We start from the raw sequence: 21742 nt of genomic DNA, 5'->3' as shown, positions 1-21742 counted from the left end.
TGGTACTTTAAGAAATGCATCTCTTCTTCACAGAGAAGAATGAAATGGAGATGAGTCAGCATGAGATAAATGAAAGAGCACCAGATCTGGAACTAGAAGACCTTGATCTGAATCCCACTCTGCTACCCTGTGTGACCTTGAGTGAATCACTTCACCCTCCCATCCTCAGTCTCCTCACCTCTAAAATGGGTGGTTAGACTAGAATGCTCTCCAAAGTTCTTTCTAGGCCTAGATTATATAATCAAATATGTCAGCCTATTTCTCTTAACTGTTCCTCACTGGTAAATAAGATGTGAGTTCTTTGAAGACTGAAGTTTCCTTTTTTTTTTTAATTCATCTTGCATAGCTTGCTACCTAGTAAGTGATTGACAAATGTTTGTTGAATAAAACCCTTTGAAGGGATTCTCTGTCTAAAACAACTTCCTCTTTTTTCCTCTAGGTTGTTCTCCGTCCTACCCCTAACAGCCCCAAACAATCAGAATGGCATAAAATGACAGTTTCCAAAAACTGCCCTGATCAAGATCTGAAAATTAAACTTGCCGTCCGAATGGATAAACCCCAAAACATGAAGCATTCTGGGTAAGTGTGTCGCTGGTGTTTATCTGACTTGTCAGCAGCATTTGCTCTGAATACACTCCTTCATTTTTCAAAGTTACAATAGAGGAAGATTCATCTTCCAGGACTGAAAAAAAATACATCTAAGGTGGTTCAGGAGCTTGTAATAACACTTGCCTTGGGGAGTTTGCATTGCTTTGACTTTCAGTTACAGTGGAGGAATTCTATGTTACATTCAAACAAATCACAAGCTTTCACGCTGTCTTTGAAGCCAAGAAGACCAGGCTTTAAAATACTGCCTCTGATACAAACTGGCTTTTGACCCCAGGCAAGTCAATGAAATGCTCAGGTAACTCTGGAAGACCTGAAGTTACAAAGACAGGGCCAAGCTACATGGAGAGAAAGATTTTCCTCATCCAGCGTTTCCCTAGCGGGGGAAACTGGGTGGGGAACCTGAGGCTTCTTCAGGCCACATGTGGCCTTCAAGGTCCCTTTGACTGAATCCAAACTTCACAGAACAAATCCCTTTAATAAAAGGATTTGTTCTGTAAAACTTGCACTCAGTCAAAAGGTTGCACTTGAGGACCTAGAAGGAAGGCTATATGTGGCCTTGAGGCTGCAGGTTCCCCATCCCTGTGGCCTAGATCAATGAAATTACAGTTACAGACTCTATTGTCATCCTCTCTTTTTGTAATAACCTACATACAGAATTGTCCAAATTGTTTTAAGTCATTACTAGATGTATGCTCCATGACTCTGGCTTACAGAATTATAAATTATAAAGGCAGTGTGCACGGATACTGTTGACATTATCTATATGATACATAACCTAAGCATTTGGGATTGTATCCTCAGTGTGAAACAGTGTCTAAGTGATGAAAACCACAGTATCAAAAATATGTGCTACAGTATCTGATGGGCATCTAGATGATGCAATGCATAGAGTGCCAGGCCTGAAGTCAGGAGGACCTAAGTTCAAATCCAACCTCAGACACTTACTAGCTGCAAAATCCTGGGCAAGTCACTTAACCTTGTTTACCTTCAGTTTCCTCACCTGTAAAATGAGCTGGAGAAGGCAATGGCAAGCCACTTCAGTATCTTTGCCAAGAAAACCCCCCAATAGGATCACAAAGAGTCTGCCACAACTTTACCTGAGTAGGTCACTCAGGTCCATTCAATACTATCTCTTCGAACAACAAACAAAAACAAAAACAAAAAAACTAAAAAATAATTGATACTATGCCTGCAGTAATTTGCTTTTTATCCTGAAAATGGATCACAGTATCATAGATCTAGAGGTAGAAGTAATCTAGTTTAATTCCTTCATTTTTCAGTTGAGGAAACTGAGCTCCAGAATAGTTAAGTGACTTGCCCAAGGCCACACATTAATCATAGGTGTGGAGGATAAAATGTTTCAATTAGAGTTAAAAAAAAATTTACCAAATAAAATAAAAATCTTGAGTACCGTTTCATATCAATGAGTTTTTTTAGAAACTTATTAGTATAATAGATTAGAAACAATTAAATTCAGATTGTCACAGCCCGTATTAGGTTAGTAAAATTAATTTGTACTCCAATAATTCAAAATTTGTGACAATTCAGACAGGAGTTATTAACAAAAGTCTGATTTTTTAAAAATCATGATTGTATTATGCATTTGGTGAAAAAATGGAAGCTGTCCCTCAACATATTCAGTAGTCATCATCAGAATTTATTGAGTGCTTACTGTTTGTAAGACTAAGTTTTCTTGGACAGCAGAAGGCCACTGATGATAAAAAGCTAACTAATCTAGGACCTGGCATGAGTGATTGAGAAGTCTTTGGGAAGAAATGGAATGGAATGGAAAGAGTTGAATTTGGAGCCTGGGTTCAATTTCTATGTCTAGCGTTGATTTCCTGTGTGACCTTAAGCAATTTACTTGCCCTCTCTCAATCTTATTTCCCTTTTCTATAAAATGAGGGGCTGAAACTGGATGCACTCTAAACTTCCTTTGAGCTCTAGATCTGGGTTTATATGAATTCATTAATTTCAACTCTTTATTCTTCTTCAGGAAAAAAATACTTTTTGTGGGTAACGTGAACCAGAAGAGAAATTTGTCATCCTAAGTCTCCTTTCAATGTAATATTTTTTTTTTCCATTTCCCACATTTATTCAATTTGTTCCATTGAAAATTGAGCATAGTCATCTGGTCTCTGCCCTCTTGGTTCAACTAGCTTGTAAAATTCTGAACATTTTCCTCACTACACCTTCCCTGTCTTAGGAATATAAACAGAAATAAATTGCCCATTTTGCCCAACTAGATTGGCAGCATCAGATCCCAAAGACATTGTTTTGGAATGATCTCCTCAGCAATAATAATAATGATGATAATAGCTAGCATTTATATAGCATTTTGAGGTTTGCAAAGCACTTTATAAATATCTCATTTCATCCTCATAATAACCCTGGGAGGTAGGTGCTTTTATTATCTACATTTTACAGATGAGTATATTGAGGCAGACAGAGGTTAAGTGACTTGCCCAGGGTCATGCAACTAGTGTCTGAGGTCAGATTTTAATTTGGGTCTTTCTGATTCTAGGACTGACATTCTATCCATTGTGCCACCTAGCTGCCTCTGTCCTCAACTAAAGACCCAAAGAGTCTCTTTAAAAACAAGCATTTTGTTGCTCTGTGACAGAATGAGACCCAATAAAATGTATGGATGGGGAAAGCAAACTGAACCAAAGTCAGAAGGCCTAAGTTCTTGACCCAGCTCTGCCACCAATGTTCTGCATGACCTTGGGCAGACTCTTAGTCCTATAAAAGGAGGTGAAGGGATTAAGTGATCTCAGAGACCCCTTCCAGGTTTAAAATTCCATTATACTCGATCTTCTAAAGGTATCTGCATGCTCGACACCCAAGCAAGGCATATGTAGTAAGTACATGATATATACTTATTGAATTACATTGTTAGCTGTAGATGTTATTTATAAAAGATGTACACAAGTATACAGCACAGTGGACAGAGCACCAGACCTGGAGTCAGGAAGACTCATCTTTGTGAGTTCAAATCTGGCTTCAGACACCAGTAAAGCTGTATGACCTCAGACAAGTCACTTAACCCTGTTTGCCTCAATTCTCCATCTGCAGAATGAGCTGGAGAAGGAATTGGCAAACTGCTCCAGTATCTTTGCCAAGAAAATTCCATCTGGGGTCATGAAGAGTCAGACATGACTGAAACAATTGAACAACAAAACAAGTATATAAATAGTATGCTTATTCAGTTTGCAGATAATATAAAGCAGGGAGGGATAGCTAATATATGGACTGATAAAATCAAGATCTAATAGCAAATAGAGATAAGTGCAAAGGCCTGCAGCAGGGTTCAAAAAATCAACTACATCAACACAGGATAAAGGAGGCAAGAGAACAGTTAGAGGATTAAGTAGATTGCAAGTTTAGTAGGAATCGACAATGTGATGTAGCAACCAAAAGGGTTAATGTAGCATTAAGCTTTAGCAATGGTGCCTAGAGCAAGGAAAATCTTATTGTACTCTGCCTTGTTCAAGCCACATGTAGAGGGACTTTTGTGTCCAACAAGGGGTACCACATTTTAGAAGGAATGTTGACAAGGTGAAGGGTGTACCAGCATTAGATAACCAGGATGGTAAAGGGTCCAAGTATATTTAGTATGGATCAAAGAAGATTTAGCAAGAGGGCTTGATAGCAGTCATCAATTATTTGAGGGGTTGTCATGAGGGAGTGATTAGACCAGTTCTGCTGAGCCCAGAGATCAGAGCTAAGACCAGTGAGTGAAAGTTACAGAAAAACAGATTTCAGCTCAAAATCAGGGGAAAAAATCTTAACAATTAGAGATACTAAAAACAGAATGGGCTACCTCAACATAATAAGTTCCGATGACTGGTGGAGGTTTTAAGAATATGATGAATGACCGCTGATACATGCCCAACATCACACAAAATATGTAATTTTGATAAAGATTGGACTATGTGACTTCTGGGGTCCTTTCTAACACCAAGCCTCAATAATTCTATGCAACGCACTGTTGAATTCAAGAAGCAAATATTGTGTTAGAGGTATGACTATAAAGCAGTGAGACTTCTTTTTTAGGAAATGAATTGGAATTTAAGCATCAAAGTGAATATTGTTACAGTCACCTTGAGATTCTCTACTCATAATCCAATGTTATAACCATTGTTCAAGATATTTTTAGAATTCTCTGGGCATTGTCTTCAGAGCCAATTAATGAGATGCACAAGAAACTCCCATCTCATTATTTAGAGTCATTCAGTGATGAAAGGGATCATAGAGGGCAGTATTAATAATTCTGCCATTTTATAGAAGAAGAAAGTGACTTTCCCAAAGTCAAGCAGGGAGTAAATAATATAGCCAGAATTTTAATAATAACTTACTTTTTACATAGTTTCTATGTTTGCAAAGCACATTACATGTGTTATCTCATTTCATCCTCAAAACAACCTTGAGAGTTAGGTGTTATCATTATCCCCATTTATTGATGGGTAAAATGAGGCAGACAGCGGTTTAAGGGACCTTCCCAGTCACATAGCTAATAAGTGTCTGAGGCTGGATTTGAACTCAAGTCTTCTTGACCCTAAATCCAATACTATGTGGTATCGTGGAAAAGTACTAAAATTGACATCAGAGGACCTGAATTCTGTTGCACCTCATCAAACTTAATTTTCTTTTTTATTCATTGGGACATCATAAGCATTAGATTGACCTTAGTGCAACTATGTGACAAGCCATATGCTCCACAGAACTTAAAATATAGATCTCTCCCTCTCTATATTTGCCCACAGGTGCGCATCTAAAAAGTGGCACCTAGATCAAAATTGTGCCTGTTGCCCTGTTTTTGATGCTAGGTGAGAGGGAAGAGTATCAGAGCAACCCTATGGAGAACCCGTCTCCAAACTGAACAATCATCCCCTAGTCTATTTCGTGAAACTGAGTCTTCCCATGTGAGGTTTGCTCAAAGCTAGAGATGTCTCTATTGTTTTCAGCTGCTACTGCTCCTTAGTTACATATAGCACATGCACAGTGCCTATGTAAGAAAGGACTGGTGAAAAAATTCTCCTGATGATGATGATGAGATTTTCCTTAGGTAAATTAGCCACCATTTACAGAAGTGATGGGATGTTCCTAGCTCAAAATTTCTTTGAAAAACTAGAGCTCTAGTTCTTTTCTAAGAACAGACAATAAGGAAAAAAGACTAGGTGCTTTTTTAATTAGATCCTACCAGAAGTAAAATAAATACAATTAGAGGGGCTTAGCACTCTTTTTTTCTCCCACATTTTTCAAGCAGTTTTTGCACCCAAAGGTTTTAATACCTGCACCAGTTGGTCCTTTTAAAGGGATGCGTTCATAAATGCTTCCTGAAACTTGTGATGGATTTGTCATTAGGCTTTATACTCTTATAAGTACAATGTATTGCTTACTTCTCTGAGGCTTTGGGAAATAATGCTGTCATCTCCTTCCACTCACCTTAACTTGAGTTTTGTTTTTCCCTTTCTAGGTATTTATGGGCCATTGGTAAGAATGTTTGGAAGAGATGGAAGAAAAGATTCTTTGTATTGGTCCAGGTAACATTTTAATTTAGTGTCTACTCTAATTTTTAAAGAAGGTGGAATAGGAAAATGAAGTAGATGAACTTGAAGCCTAAGTAAGACATGAGTTCAAACCCTGCATCTGATATCCATTAGCTGTATGACCCTGAGCATAACCTTAACCTCTATGTGCATCAGACCAACTCCCCAAGTACTAGATAGGTTGTGTTCTACTCCATGTCAATGAAATCCCAGTCTTTCATGCGTCTAAATAACTGCCATCATGGAAGGTTTATTAAGATTTTGATCCTGTCCCCATTAGAGCATCTCTTCTGGGCTCACTCATTCATCCTGCATTTCAGGTTGAAGTTCCCAGAAGGTCAGCTGATTACTGCTTCTGTCAGAGTTATAACAGTAGCTCTGCAGGGGGTGAGTTCTAGGGCTATTATTAACAAACCCCAGTCAGTGTACTTGCCATTAACACCAGGCAGCTATATTTCGATTAGCTGATTTTTTTAAGAAAGGGATTTTTACTCATATGATAGAAAAGAGTAGTTGGTTCAAAACATGCCCCCCCAAAGGTTTGGGGAGTACTCTTCCACAAATAGAGTCAGGATCCAAGGTAAGAATAGACTGAAACTTAGAGTACAATGATAGTAAGACACTTGTGTGTCAATCAAAGGGAGGACCTCCTGACCGCTGGCTCTGGAAGTCCTTTTTTCCCTTTTTGAAGTACTCATGAAGTTGGCTACAGGGTGTGATGATGCTAATAAACAACTCACTTCCCACTGGCCTGGCTCCTCAGAGGATGTGGGTTCTCTGCTGGATGAATTAATCTGTAGCCAAGCTGGACCAATCACTCAGCTGCCACCATGAAATCTCTATGAATGTTGGAATGATCATTGCTTGGACACTTCCATCTAAAGGCTCCTGCTCAGTCACTTCCCAATTCCTGTGGCACTTGTGACTGGTTCCAGTGACTCTGCTACCAACTGTGGCTTCTGATGAGACCTCAGCTGGGACCTTCGGATCTCCTAAATTCTTAAGGTTGATTAATGCTTGGATATATCCACCTAGGAATACTTGTTTCTCCAAGATCAAGAAAGAATAGCCACAAATATAGAGAGGGCCATGTGCTAATTACAGCCTCCAAGGCTAGATGGGAGATAGGGAAGTTGCCTTTCCCCTTCAACTCCCCTAGACCATCAACCCAGAGACTAGATGGTCTCTGAGGGCCCTTTCAACTCTGGAAATGTGGTCCTGGGACACGGACAAAGGTTACTCAGTACGAGCAGGCAAGGATGAGTTTAGTTGATTGGCTGGGTGGTTGATTGACTGAATGAATGAATGCACGACCATTCAGTCAGCTTCCTGTTATGCTGAACCATACAACTCTCTTGCTATAACCCAGAAAGTCTATTATACCAGTATTATCCTGGGATCATGAGATCTTAGACATTGAGCTAGAAGAGCACTCAGACATCATCTAGTCTAAGCCGCTCATTTTACAAAAGAGGAAACTGAGACCTTGAAAGGTGAAGTCACTTGCCCGATGGCATACACATAGCAAGGCCAGGTTTCAAACCCAGCTCCTCGCCCATGCTGGAAATCCAGTCTTCCTTCCCCAGCACCACTGGTATAACCACTGGTAACTGGAAAAAGAAGTATGAGCTAGTGAGGTCTCCTAAGAGCCAGTGTGGCACAGGAGAAAGAGCAGACTTAGAGATCAAAGAACCTGGATTCTAGTTTTGCCTCCGCCCTGTGTAACCTGGGGCACAATAGTTCACCTCTCTGGGCCTCAGTTTCCTCATGTGTAGAATGAGGGGGTTTGAACTAGAAGACTTCAAAGGTAAGTTCCAGTTCTAAATCATTGATCTGTATGTGGAGGCCATGTGACCCGAGAATCACTCTATGGGAGCTATCCATCCTTGCCATCCTTAAAAGGCTAATTGCTGCCCCATGACATCCCTCTGACAATTTTAAATGACTAAGAACCTAAGAAAAGCCTCTAATCACCTATTATTTTAGAGAAATTGCTCCACACAGGAAAAAGCAGGGGGAAAATGTGCTGAAAATAGCCCTAGGACCACATCGACCCCATTTCTGCCTTCCTCATGATGAATACTCTCACACCATTCTACTGAGTCCTTTTCCTTGGAATGTCAGATCCACACTGTGCTTGAGGAATATAACTAAGATGAACATGGGGGTAGCAAAGATTTTGGGGTGCAGGAAAGAAATTGGCCTGGCCCTAGCATAAAGACACTCCTGAATTACCTCATCTAAATTCAGAAGGCAAGACACTGGTATTCCACATAATTGAAAAAGAAAAGGGAGGTAGGGAGGGAAAGGAAGGAAGGAAGGAAGGAAGGAAGGAAGGAAGGAAGGAAGGAAGGAAAGAAGGAAGGAAGGAAAATTACAGTGCCAGGCACTGTGCTAAGTGCTAAGGACATAAAGACAAGCACACAAGATAGGAGATGAAACTCTAATGGTGTAAGACAACACATAAATGCGAGCTGGGGTAGAGGAATGATTTTGACAGTGCAGTAAGTGAGGAGGATCAGACTTAAGTCTGGAGAGAGGACAAGTGTGCGTTAGGTAAAGCAGGGCTGGGTTCCTTCCTAAAGTTGTACCAGGGAGTGAGTCAGGAGAGCAGGGCTCAGGGTGGTGGAGTCTCCAGGGTGTCAATGCAGCAAGAGAGGAGAAAGATGAAAAGAAAGAGACACAGACAATGACACACAGAGAGAGACAGAGAGAAATAAAGAGTCAGAGACAGTGAAGATAGAGCATGAGACAGACACAGAGAAAGAGACATAGAGAGGCAGACAGACAGAGACAGAGACAGAGACAGAGACAGAGAGAGATGGTCCAGATATGATTAGCCCAGCTTTTATGGAGACCCACTTCTTGTCTACTCTTGTTCCTTCTCCCTCTGTAACTTTTCCTGCCTCCCTCCCCGGCCCTTTCCCGATTTCTGCTCTGGTGCTCACAGCCATATTTCAAGCTCTCATCACCTCTCACTTAGACCCCTCATAGGCTCCTAATTAATCTCTGCTTCTGTTCTTACACCCCCCCCCAACTCATCCTCCACACAGCTGCCAAAAGAACATTTGGGAAGCCAAAGCACATTATTCTCTTGCTACAGAATCTTTAGTGATCCCCTATTTTGGACTCTAGAATCAAAGGCATACTCTGCTGTTTGGCATTTTAAGCCCTTCACAATCTGGCCCCAACCTACCTTTTCAGACTTAATTTCCAGATACTCCTCATCACACCCTCTCCATTCCAGCCTCACTGGCTATTCCCCTGCAACAATCTACCACCTCCCTCTCCGTGTTTTGCATGCTGTCACTTATACCTGTAAGGTAAATCTTTCCTCAGCTATGCCTCATAAAATCCCTAGCTCTCCCTGAAGTTTAGCTCAAGCATCACCTCCTACCAGAAAATATTTCTGATCTCTGTTTTTGGCTTTGAATTTCCAGAACCTAGGACTTTATCTGGTACATAGCAGGTACTTAAGAAATGATGATTAAATTGAATTAGAACAATGCTAAAGAAAAAGATGTGTAACAGCATGAGGTTAATTGATCTCTCACATTAATATGTGCAGGGATTTTGCATTTTTTTTTAAACTGAACTTTACCTTTCCTATAAAGACTTAAAATGGCAGATCAGGAAAATCCATCTAGTCCTCAGGTTACTAGCTTGGGTCCATGGACCCCCCAAGGGATCCATGGATAAATTTCAGGATACATGAACTTGGATGGGAAAAAATTGGGTCTTTATTTTTGTTAACCTTTGGTTTCCATTTTAATCCTATGCATATATTTTATGCACTTAAAAACATTATTCTATGTTGCACAAAGAGTTTATTGGAAAACCAAAGAGCTCTATGACACAGAAAGAAAGATTAAAAACCTTGAATCTAGCCTGACTCCCTTCTTCTACAGCCGAGGAAATTAGGGCCCAGGGACACCAGGTGGCACAATGGATAGAGTACTGGAGTAAGGAATCCAAATTCAAATATGACCTCAGACACTTACTGGCTATGTGACCCTGGACAAGTCACCTTCTGTCTGCTTTATCAGTCAATCAATAAACATTTTTGAAATGTTTACTATGTGTCAAGGACTGTGCTAAGTTCTGGGAATATAAGAAGAGGCAAATGACAATGACTGCCTTGAAGAAGCTCACGGTCTGATGAGGGAAACAACACACAAACAACTATATATAAAGCAAGCTAGAGACAGAAAAAATAGGAAATAATTGACAGAGAGTAGCAACTGGAACTAAGAGGGGTTAAGGAAGGCTTTTATTATTATTATATCATATTAATATGTAAATTGTATAGTATACATAAGTATATTAATATAATAATATATATCAATATATTATTATATTATATCAATAAAATTATAAATTATCTTATTTACAGGGAAGGAGGATTTTAGTTGGGTCTTAAAGGAAGTCAGTGTCTCTGGATTGAAGAGTACATGTAGGGGAATAAGGTGTGAGAAGACTGGAAAAGGAGGAGGGCTCTAGGTTATGAAGGGCTTTGAATGCCAAACAGAGCATTTTGCATTTGAGCTTAGAGGCAATGGGGAGCTACCGGAGTTTATTGAACAGGGGAGGGACATGATCAGATCTGAGATTAGAAAAACACTTTAGTGGCTGAATGGAGAATGGGTTGGAGTAGGAAGGGACTGGAGGCAGACAGATTCACCCACAACTATCAAAATAATCCAGGCATGAGGTGAGGAGGGTCTGCACTAAAATGGCATTGTGTCAGAGGAGAGAAAGGGGGCATATTGGAGAGATACTCAAAGGTGAAACTGACAGATATTGGCAGCAGTTTGGATATGGAGGGTGAGAGACTAATGGGGAATCCAGGATGACTCCTAGGATGTGAGCCTGAAGGACTGGCAGGATGGTATTGCCCTCTGTAGTAATAGGGAAGGTAGGAAAGGGGCAGGGTTGAGGGGGAAAGACAATGAGTTCTGTAGTTCCTTCATCTATAAAAAGGGACTAATAATAGCACCTATCTCCCAGGGCTATTGCAAGGATAAAATAAAATAATATTTTAAAAGTGCTTTGCACTTTTGCTTAAAATACAAAATAAATACTATTATTGTTGCCATTATTATTTTATATGACATGCCTAAGATAGCATAGCTAGTTACGGGCAGATTAGAAGTCCAATTTCCTAACTGGTAGCTATGTGTTTTGTTTTCAATAACTCATTATGGGTTCACAGCTTAAGATCTAGGAAGGACCACAGAGATCAGCAAAGCTAACCTCCCTACCCCCTGCCCCGCACCCCTTACCCCTACCTTGACTTCCAGTTAAGGAAACAGAACTGCAGGGGCCTGTTCAAAGTCACCTAGACAGCAAATGTCAGAGTCAGGATTTGAACTCAGACCCTCTGGCTTCAAATCCAGCATTCTTCCCGCGCTGGTCCATGATACCTTCCTTCCCTCAAATAGATAACCAGCACCAGCAGTATCTGCCCAGGTTTGAGCTGTATACCAATGCCTTTGATGAAAATAGGTAAAATTTTGAGGAATGAGAAGGGGAAGGGTAGCCGTGTCAACTGCTGCCCCACATCTAGAAGTCATTCAGATGTTTCCAGATATCCAAGTGTTGGGCTTCTTATAGATCAAACATCCAGATAAATACATTATGTATATATATACATATACATATATGTAATATATATATATATATATTTATATTAACCTGCTTGATGAAAACCATTAGGGAAGTGTGAGAGATACCATGACTTAGAGGTGAGAAGAACAGCCTTAGAGTCACAAAATTATCAATGTGACTTCCAGCAAATCAGTTGTCCTCTCAGTTCCCCAAGTGCCCCTCTATGATTAGGTTGGAGGCAAATTGCTGGTCTATGCTAGTAAGAGGAAATTTCCATACTGGGAGTTCTCCCATACCAATGAAATCACAGCTCCAGACTCTTCCCTCCTCCCGGCCAAAAAAAGAATAAGTAAAGTCATTCCTCCCATTTTGTCTCCTTAATTCTGATTTGTGAAATTTATCCTTTGTTGAGAATTCTTGCTCAAAGTACTGGAATTGAGAGAACAGATGATTAATCATAAATGCGTTGTTTATATTGGGCATTACAAGACATACAATGAGCAAAGTAGCTACTCGCCCTTTTGTGTAGAGACACAAAGGGAGTAATAGCTACTTTGCTTATTAGTGATAGGTATCATGGTCAGAGAATGACACACACACACACACACACACATCAGATAGGTACAAGCACAGGGTATCTAGCTTCATAGTTCATAGATTCAAAGCTGGGAAAGACCCTAGCGACCACTTCATCCAATCTCCTCACTTTGTAGGGGAGGAAACTGAAGCCAAGAGATGGGGAATGGCTTCCTCAAGGTCACACAGGAAGGGGAAGAGGTAGGATTTGAACCAATGTCCTCTGACTCCAGATTCAGTGTTCCTTCTACTGTACCCCACAGACAATAACAATGTCATGCTTGTCCAAGTATGACCCAAGCAGGCCTACCATTGCTGTGGTGCTGACCAGGCTCTTGTAGGACATAATGCTTATAAAATGGTAGTGACTAAACCTTTATGTCTATCATGAATTCATTGGTGGTTCATTTGAACTTCATCGCATTTGCCTGCAAAAACAATTGTTCTCTCCATTCGTTCTCCAGAATGGTTGTGATCCTTTACACCTCAATTATTCTATTCTAGAACCATTGATCTAGGGCAAAGGGCCTTGGGCTGATGGTCAGATGTCTGGTTCCTAGTCCCAGTTCCATCACGAATGAGCTGTGTGAACTTGGGCATCCCCGGGTCTCAATTTCCTCACCTATAAAACTATGGAGTTGAACTATCACAGAATTTGAGAATTGGCAAGGACCTCAGAGGCCATGAAGCATAACCCATAGACAAAAGGAACTCCCACAATGTTAAGCTAACAAGTGATCATCCACCCTTTGCTTAAGACTTCCTAGATCATATCCAAGGCCTAATCCTAACATTCTACATTTATATTTACCTTAGAGATGACATATTAAGTTCTTACTTTTAATACTTTTCTAGCATTTTTTTGGTTAGGGTAAAGTGTCTGGGGGCATCTAGGTGGCACAGTAGTAGAGCACTGGGCTTGGAGTCAGGAAGACACATCCTCATGAGTTCAAATCCAGTCTCGGACACTAACTAGCTATGTGACCCTGGACAACTCAATCCTGTTTGCCTCAGTTTCTCATCTGTAAAATGAGCTGGAGAAGGAAAGGGTATTTCATTCCAGTATCTTTGCCAAGAAAATCCCAAAATGGGGTCATAAGGCATTGTAGACAACCGAACACAGCAAACAAGAGTGTGGACCTATGATGCAAATACTTTTTTTTTTTAAATCTTTGTGAGAAAATCTCCTTCCATTGATACAGATCAGAAACTCAGCTCTAACCTAGAGTCACCTAGAACACTGACAGGTTAATGAAGCTACAGTGCCAGATTTGGAGTTGGGAGAACCTGAGATTGAATCCCGCCTCGGACTTTTATCATTTGTATAACTATGGGCTAATTATTTAACAACCCTCAGCCTCAGTTTCCTTGTCTGCAAAATGAAGTAATTGGATTTGACAACCTTTAAAGTACCTCCCACTAGCTGTCGAGCATCAGTCACAAGATCTGACCCTAGGCCTTCTTGACTCCCAGCCCAACTCTCTATCCATGACACCATGCTGCCTCTCATAGAAATTTATAAGTTGCCAAGTCCTAGGCATATTTTGTTTGGTCCCCACCAACATCCTCACAATAACAGTCTTGTTATTCTCACCTTACAAATGAGGAAACTGAATTTCAGAGAGGTTGAACATGTCTGAGTCCACAGAGACGGAGACAGGAAGGAACGTAGAACCCACTGCTGTTGACTCCAAACCCAGTGTTTTTTCACCACTCAGTTTTGCTTCCCAGATCATCTCTCACCACATCTTCTGTGCGTTTGGATCAGCCCACTCACAAGTGGCTTTCAGATCGCCACATGACTCATCCCACCAATGCCAGTTTCTTGCTGTGACAAAGGAACAAACATTTGGTGGAGGTCAGGATGAATCCCAGAGAGGATAATGTTCTCTTTTCAAGTAAGAGACTTCCCATGTCTTCAGTGGTGCTTACTTGGAGCCTTGATCACCTGAATACAAATTCTACAGAAACAGTGTGGCAGAACCTCAGTGTATGTTTTAACTGCAAAGCTGAGACACACAGATTGAGATTTATGGATGATGATCACCCTGAGGCTGGCTGGAAGCAGGTCCCCTTCATCACAAGGCTGGTCATGGCTGAGTGTAATCCATTCTTGTGCTAATAGCATTGATGTATCAGTCACTGAGCTCTGATTCCTGAGGCTGCTTGATATGGGAATGATGGCATACATCAGCACTTGGTTGGGGCAATGTGGAATAGTGGATAGAGTATAACACTTGGGGTTAGGAGTCAAGAAGACCTGGGTTCATGTACTACTATTTATGGTGATGGTGCTCTATAACCTTAGGCAAGTCATTGAGCCCATTGAACCTCAGTTTCCTCATTTGTAAAATGAAAGAGTTGCACTACACGGTTTCCAAGGTTTCTTCTAGCTCTAAATCTTTGATCTTCTCATCCCAGGAATTCAGTCTTCCTAGCATAATAGTGTCTCAGTGTTGGACTTAATCTCATGACCCCACAACTTTGACTTACATGGATTTTAAATTCCATCCCCAAGCCTCAGTGTCCTCCAACTTGAGAAAACACATCAGAATGTTTTCTGAAGTTACTGTGATTTACTGAATATCCAACACCAGGGAGAGTCGATGGGGTGGGAGAAAGATAGATATTCATAAGCGGGATATGTCCTGATGCAGTGCTGTTCCCAGCCTTTGATGGATCATTTAATGTACCAAGAGTGTTTGCTTGTGGGACAAGTATGTATTAAGCTCTTACACTGTGCTAGGCACTGTGCATCAGATCAGTGTTCTAAACATTTTTTGAACCATGTGTCATCAGCCTACGAGGGTCATAATCCTGGGCAAGTCACTTAACTTCTGTTTGCCTCAGTTTCCTGAACAGTAAAATGGGGATAATAATAATAATAATACCTACCCTTTATGGTCATTATGAGTATCAAATGAGACAATATTTGTAAAAAGCACTTAGTACAATGCCTGGAATATATTAGGTGCTATATAAGTACTGATTCTCTTCCCTTACTCCCCTTCATGGACTTTTTTCATAGTCTAAAGAAATCCATAGACCTCTTCTCAGAAAAATGTAAAAAAAAAAAAAAATAGATGGGATTTCAGAGGAAATCAATTCTATTGAAATACAGTTATTTAAATGGTGATTTGTTTTTTCTTTTGATTCACTGACCTTTTGGAATCTATCTACAACCCCCAAGGGATCTATGGACCACAGATTAAGAATCTTTGCTCTACCTGCTGGGGATACTAAGACAAAACTGAAGCAATCCCTGCCCTCAAGGAGTTTCCATTCTCCTGGAAGAGATACATCACATTCACAGATAAATAAACACAGTTTATCATGAAAAATGAAAACTACACTAAGATTTAAGGGACACCCTGTATATATAGGCAGCTAGATGGTACAGTGGATAGAGCCCTTCCTGGAATCAGGAAGATCTGAGTTTGATTCCAGCCTCAGACATTTACTAACTCTGTGACTTAACTTCTGAGTTTACTACGATCACAATCCTGGGCAAGTCACTTAACTTCTGTCTGCCTTAATCGACTGGAGAAGGAAATGGCAAGCATTCCAGTATCTTTGCCAAGAAAACCCCACGGACAGTACCAGCATGATATGGTCCATGGGGTGATGAAGAGCCAGACATGGCTGTCCAACCAGATGCCAACAAGTATAGAAACATATACACATTTGTATATTCACACACATATATGTATACATATATTCTTACATGTATACGCACATACACTCACAAAACAGAAATGCGGAGTGATTAGGGGCAAGGCAGTAATAACTGGGGGAACTGGGAAAGGCTTCTTGAATAAGTGGTGATTGAGCCCAGCCTTGAAGGGCTGGCTGATTGAGAGTTATTATTTGTAAATGTTCATGTACTAGAGCAGCTGTGGGATGTTTATTTATTTTCATTTTAGCATCAATGAACAAATAACACTTTGTGCTACTCCAGGTTCAGAGTATCACTAAGTCAATACTTCAAGACTGTTTTTTTCCAAAAACAGTGAAATATGTAATGTTTTCCAGATAAACAACAACAAAAAGAAATTCACAATTTTTTATGAAATGCTTACACGGTTTTTTAAAATTTAACATCTTGGCAAAATGTCCAAAACAATTTTCATCAAAAGCTGGATTGTTGGAATCTTCGAAATTAGATCTCCTCACTCCAGGCAGCTAGGAGGCAAAGTGGGATTTGGAGTCAGGTAGACCTGAGTTCAGACACTTGCCAGCAGTATAACCCTGGGCAAGTCACTTAACCTCTCTGTGCCTCCATTTCCTCATCTGTAAAATGGGGATGACAATAATAGTACCTATCCCTTATGGTTGTAAGGATCAGAGACTACACACACACACACACACACACACACACACACACACACACACAGAGCATTTTGTGAACCATAAAATGCTACATAAATGCTAGCATTTCAGACCAAACCAACAAAGCATATGTGTCTAACTCTATGGAGCCACTCAGTGACAGGTTCCCAACCCGAAACTGAATTTATAAGAATCCTGACTGCTCCAGCTTATGGGAAAATCCCTAGTTCCTGACGGCATAATGACCCATTATCAGTCAGAGGAAAATGCCAGCACCCATGTCAGCTACCCAGAATGGTGTTTAAAAATGAAACTCACCTTTGCAATGAATTGGACCATAGATGAGAGGCAGATCTAATGTTAAACTGGTAGCAAAGTACTTTTGTATTTTTGGTGGAGGCAAAGTTACATCAATGGGTTGTAGTCATTTCTGTGTGAATTAGGAACCTGCAATTTAAAAACACAAACAAAAACTCATTCCTTCATGATCCTGTTGAATCCCTGTTGTGGGGAAGCCCTCTAGATTGTGGGCAGTTTCCTGAGACCCATAAATGTGAAGAAAACATTTAACCTCTCTCAGCTTGGTTTCCTCACCTATAAAATGAGGACATTGGATGAGATGGCCTCTCAGGACCCTTCCAGCTCAAAATCTAAAGTCTGATGACTCCATAATAAGATAAATGATAACAAAAACAATACCTGATTACAGACAATCTCTAGTCCCTCACATTGTTTCTCCCCCCCATCCCTTCTCCTTCCATGGTTCCATTGAATGTTGACCATCTTCTTTGAGATGACTATTTCTGTATTTAAATTCTTGCTTTAAATTGGGGGGGGGGAGGTGAACAATTTTTTTTAACTTTCTACATTTTATCCAGTACTCATATTATACGGTGAGAGATTTAATTTTTCCATCAAAATATAGTGTCAATTTTCTTTGAAAGTCAATGTTACGGAATCATAGACTCGTGTCCAACATTGAGTCTATTGTGCCAAGAAGGCTGTACTTATAGCATTATAGATTTAGAGTGCAAAAAAACCTTAGAGGTCATTTAGTCCAACCCACTCATTTTACAGATGAGGAAACTGAGTCCCAAAGAGGTTGTCACTTGCCCAGGGTCATACCTGAATTCAAAGGCAAAGGTTACTTTAGTGAGTTGCAACAGCCCTAGCAAGAGTAGAGGTGATTCCTAATTTTAACTTTCAAATCTTAAATATTGTCCTTCTCTTTAAGGGGCAAAGTTGATCAGTCATTACTTCTGCAGTGCCTGCCTTGTTAAAACCAAGATTAATCAACAATTTGGTCTATTCCAATGAGTGGATTTGATGTATACTAATAACATTCATAATCAGAGAATCTGGGTTCAAATCCCAAAATACGTGCTTATTTATGACCTTGGAACTTGACGTTGGGCTATCGACCCATAAGGAAATATTTATTAAGTGGCAACAATGTGCTAAGTGCTAGGAATACAAAGACAAAAAAGAAACTGTCCTTTTCCTCACGGAACTTACTGGGAAGATATTTACATCTATAAGGTAAGGAGGAGATCATTTAGAAAGTGAAACTCGAGTAGAACTTTGAAGGTGAGTAGAGACACATAGAGGAGAAAGGGAGCAGGGAGTGAGTGCCCTCTGAACACAGAGATGGGAAATGGGAGAAGGCCAGGCCACCTGGAATGTCATTTTGCTTTTCTAGCCCTCTGTTTCTTCTCCTATAAAATGTGGAGTGTTAGACTTTATGATCTCTTAAGGTTGCTCTCAGCTCAAAATCCTACAATAATCTGACCCACAAACAGAAGTGCTTAAGAATCCAGATCAGAGGATTTTTTTTCCTGGAAACAATATGGCACAAAACCCAGGACGGAGAGCCAAGAGATGTGGGCTCAAATCTTGCCTCTGCTCTAACCAGCCAGTTGGCCAAGTTACTTAACCTAGCTGGCCCACAGTTCCTTCATTATAAAATAAGGGTGGTTGGACTAAATCCTCTCTAATAGTCCTTCCAGCTCAAGATCCCATCATCCTACATTTAATAATCCAATGGATCTATGATCACATCAAGGAACGTATTTCCTCCAACAATGCAGATCATAGCCTACCCATATCTGTCCATCTCTTGTCCATTTCCTTCCATAAGTCAATATAGAAGACCCTCTCAGTGTACTAGTAGCCTTTATCAAGGACTTTCCTCATTTCATAAATATCATTGTTGCATGTGGATTGGCTATCCAATAGTGGTCTCTCATTTTTTCTAGGTGATCAACCCACCATATTTTTGACCCATACAAAATAGAGCTGGGGGGGGGGCAGCTAGGTGGCACAGTGGATGGAGCACCAGCCCTGAAGTCAGGAGGACCTGAGTTCAAATCTGGCCTCAGACCAAACACTGGACACTTACTAGCTGTGTGACGCTGGGCAAATCACTTAACCCCAATTGCCTAAAAAAAGAAAATAGAGCTAGAGACAGTGTTGCATAGTGCATAGATAGCTGGCCCTGGAGTCAAGGAGACCCAGTTACAAGTCCTAGCTCTGGCATACTCTGACTGTATGACCATAGTCAAGTCATTTAACCTCTTGCTGTCCCCAGACAATACCCTAACTCTCTAAGTTACAGAGAACATATTGTTCTGCATTGATAGATAGAATTTTCTTCTTACACCGATGAAATCACAATCTTGTCCCCAAAATGCCAAGGATATAATAGATCAAGTGTCTATTCCTGCTTATTTCTTCTACATTAGTGGGACCCTCTGTGATATGATACTGTGGAATGAGCCCTGGCTCTGGAATCAGAGGCCCTGGGTTTAAGTCCCACCTTTGATAGTACATGTATGACTTTAAGCAAATGGCTTAACCTCTGCACCTCAAACTCTTCTTAGGTTTAAATGAGAGGATTAGTCCAGATGAGCTCCCAGGACCCATCCCTCACTAGAGTTATATTCCTATGACATGGACGACAGTCATTCAGATGAATAGGCATGGATAGGTTGAGATCTGTATCTTTAGAGGGAACATTCAAATCAATGAGATCCCCAATCCCTCGGTGTCTTACGAGTGTATCCTTTGTACCACTCGTTCTGAGTAATGCCTAATTCTAATCAATTGCAGCCAACACCTTGATTCCCTCCACGGCCCTTTGGGTGATTCTAGTTCTTTGAAGAGCATATTCTATTACTCAGAGTCATTCTGTATTTAAACTCATTTGAATTCTTCTAAGGAAAATACATTTCTTTAAATCCATCTAATTTCCTAATGTAAGCTGTCAAACCAAAGCTGAAAAGTCTCTTAATTGTTTTTTTAATGAAGCCAGGGAAATTTACCAGCAGTAGGCCTGCCAATGACAACTTCAGCCATTTCCCCAGGAGAGGGCAGCAATACACAAGTCTTCACTAAAGAAGCTGCTTTTTTAAAAAAGTAAATAAATGAAAAATTGCAAATGTGAACCAAACTAAGACTCTTTTGAAATCTAAATTCATATAATCAATGCCTTGAGATAAGGTGCTTCTGTGGTGTTGCACTACTTCTATCATATCTATATTATCAGCTTGAGTAGCTGAATGTCCACTTCAAGGCACAGGAGATGCCCCTAGACCAGGTCAGTGGAAATCAATTTTCTACATGAAGAAACTGATTTAGAGTAACATAAACTCCAAAAGGAAACATGGCATACTAGATAACAGAGCCACCCTCAAACCTAGAAGCTAGCTGGCATCATCACGAAGGCCTGAGTTTAAAGTGGGACTAGCTCTGTGTCCTGGGACAAGTGGCTTACTCTCAGTCTGTTTCCTCATCTGCAAAATGAGGATAATCATAGCACCTACCTCATAGGGTTGTTGTGAGGATCAAATGAGTCAAAGCGCTATATACATGCTAGCTATTATTAAATCTGGGAAGACTGGGTCTCAAAACTTATCTCTGACACACAGTGGCTGAGTGGCTTTAGATAAGTCAATTAAATTCTCAGAGCACCAGAAAGTTCTCAAATACTGTACTATACAGAGAAGGTGTTGGCCTACAATGACAGAGGGAATTTTTCATACAAAACTTCCCTTTACCAATAAAATCTCAGATCCAGTTCCTATCAAAAGTAAATTATTGGGGCAGCTAGATGGTGCAATGGATAAAGCACTGACCCTGGAGTCAGGAGGACCTGAGTTCAAATCCAGCCTCAGACATTTACTAGGTAGCTGTGTGACCCCTCCCCCATTACCTCCAAAATAAAAAAAAAAAGGTAAATTGTTGAAATTTCCTCCCATGAAACAGTAAAAGAGATGAAGAGGGGAGGGGAGTCAGCGTAAGAAAATGGAATGAACACTGACTGGAGTCAGTGAACTGACTGGTTCATATCCCATCTCTGACCTTCACTATCAAGCATAACCTTGGGCAAATCATGTAACATCCTTAACCCTCAGTCTCTTCATCTATAGAATGTGAGAGTTGGACAAGATGACCTTTATGAGGCTTAGTTCCCATGACTTTAGCCCACAGTCAGTTTTCTAAAATCAATCAAACGAATGTTCATTAACTGCATTCCATGTACAAGAAACTCTGCTGGGCATTTCAGAGACAGGAAGGATTGTAAGGCATGACTCCTGTGTTAATTAACCTCGATACTACAGGGGGAACTATGTGAAAGGATATCTAGGAAAATAACAAAAACTGCAGGGTGTCCCAAAAATCTTAATGCGGTTTTTAGCTTTAACTGCTTTGGGGACACCCTGTTTAAGCACATAATGAGACCAGTCAGTAAGTATAAGAGGAGGTGGTGGGGTTTAGGCTGTATTGTGAGAGGTGCAGTGCCCAGGACCCCAGCAAGGCACTCTGGGTCAGACCACATCTGCAGTGCTGTCCTCAGTCCTGGGCAGCTCAGCTTAGGAAGGGCATTAATGGGTCAGCTGGACAGCATTCAGAAGAGGGGGGCTCACTGGAGCATGGAGAGAGGGCTGGAAGGACCTGAAAGACTAGAGAGCAGCCGGGACAATGAAGACGTGCGCTAGTATGCCATGTATGGACTGCAAGAAGGACCAAGAATGTTTATGTTGGAGAAGACTCAGAACAGGGGGACATGA

At 40.6% G+C, this 21742-nt stretch overlaps 1 protein-coding gene across 2 annotated transcripts in view; it reads left to right on the top strand.

Moving 5' to 3' along the window:
• Nucleotides 1–21742, top strand: part of CADPS (calcium dependent secretion activator) — a 464921-nt gene that overhangs the window by 240187 nt on the left and 202992 nt on the right. For both annotated transcript variants that reach the window (XM_027864021.1, XM_027864023.1), the window contains exons 7-8: nucleotides 440–579; nucleotides 6089–6155. In XM_027864021.1, the coding sequence (XP_027719822.1) occupies nucleotides 440–579; nucleotides 6089–6155 (207 nt within the window). The remainder of the gene's footprint in view (nucleotides 1–439; nucleotides 580–6088; nucleotides 6156–21742) is intronic.

Source organism: Vombatus ursinus, unplaced genomic scaffold, assembly GCF_900497805.2.
Source record: "Vombatus ursinus unplaced genomic scaffold, bare-nosed wombat genome assembly UNPS02014773.1, whole genome shotgun sequence".
In the NCBI taxonomy this organism is placed as follows: Eukaryota; Metazoa; Chordata; class Mammalia; order Diprotodontia; family Vombatidae; genus Vombatus; species Vombatus ursinus.
This window is presented reverse-complemented; position numbering and strand designations above follow the sequence as displayed.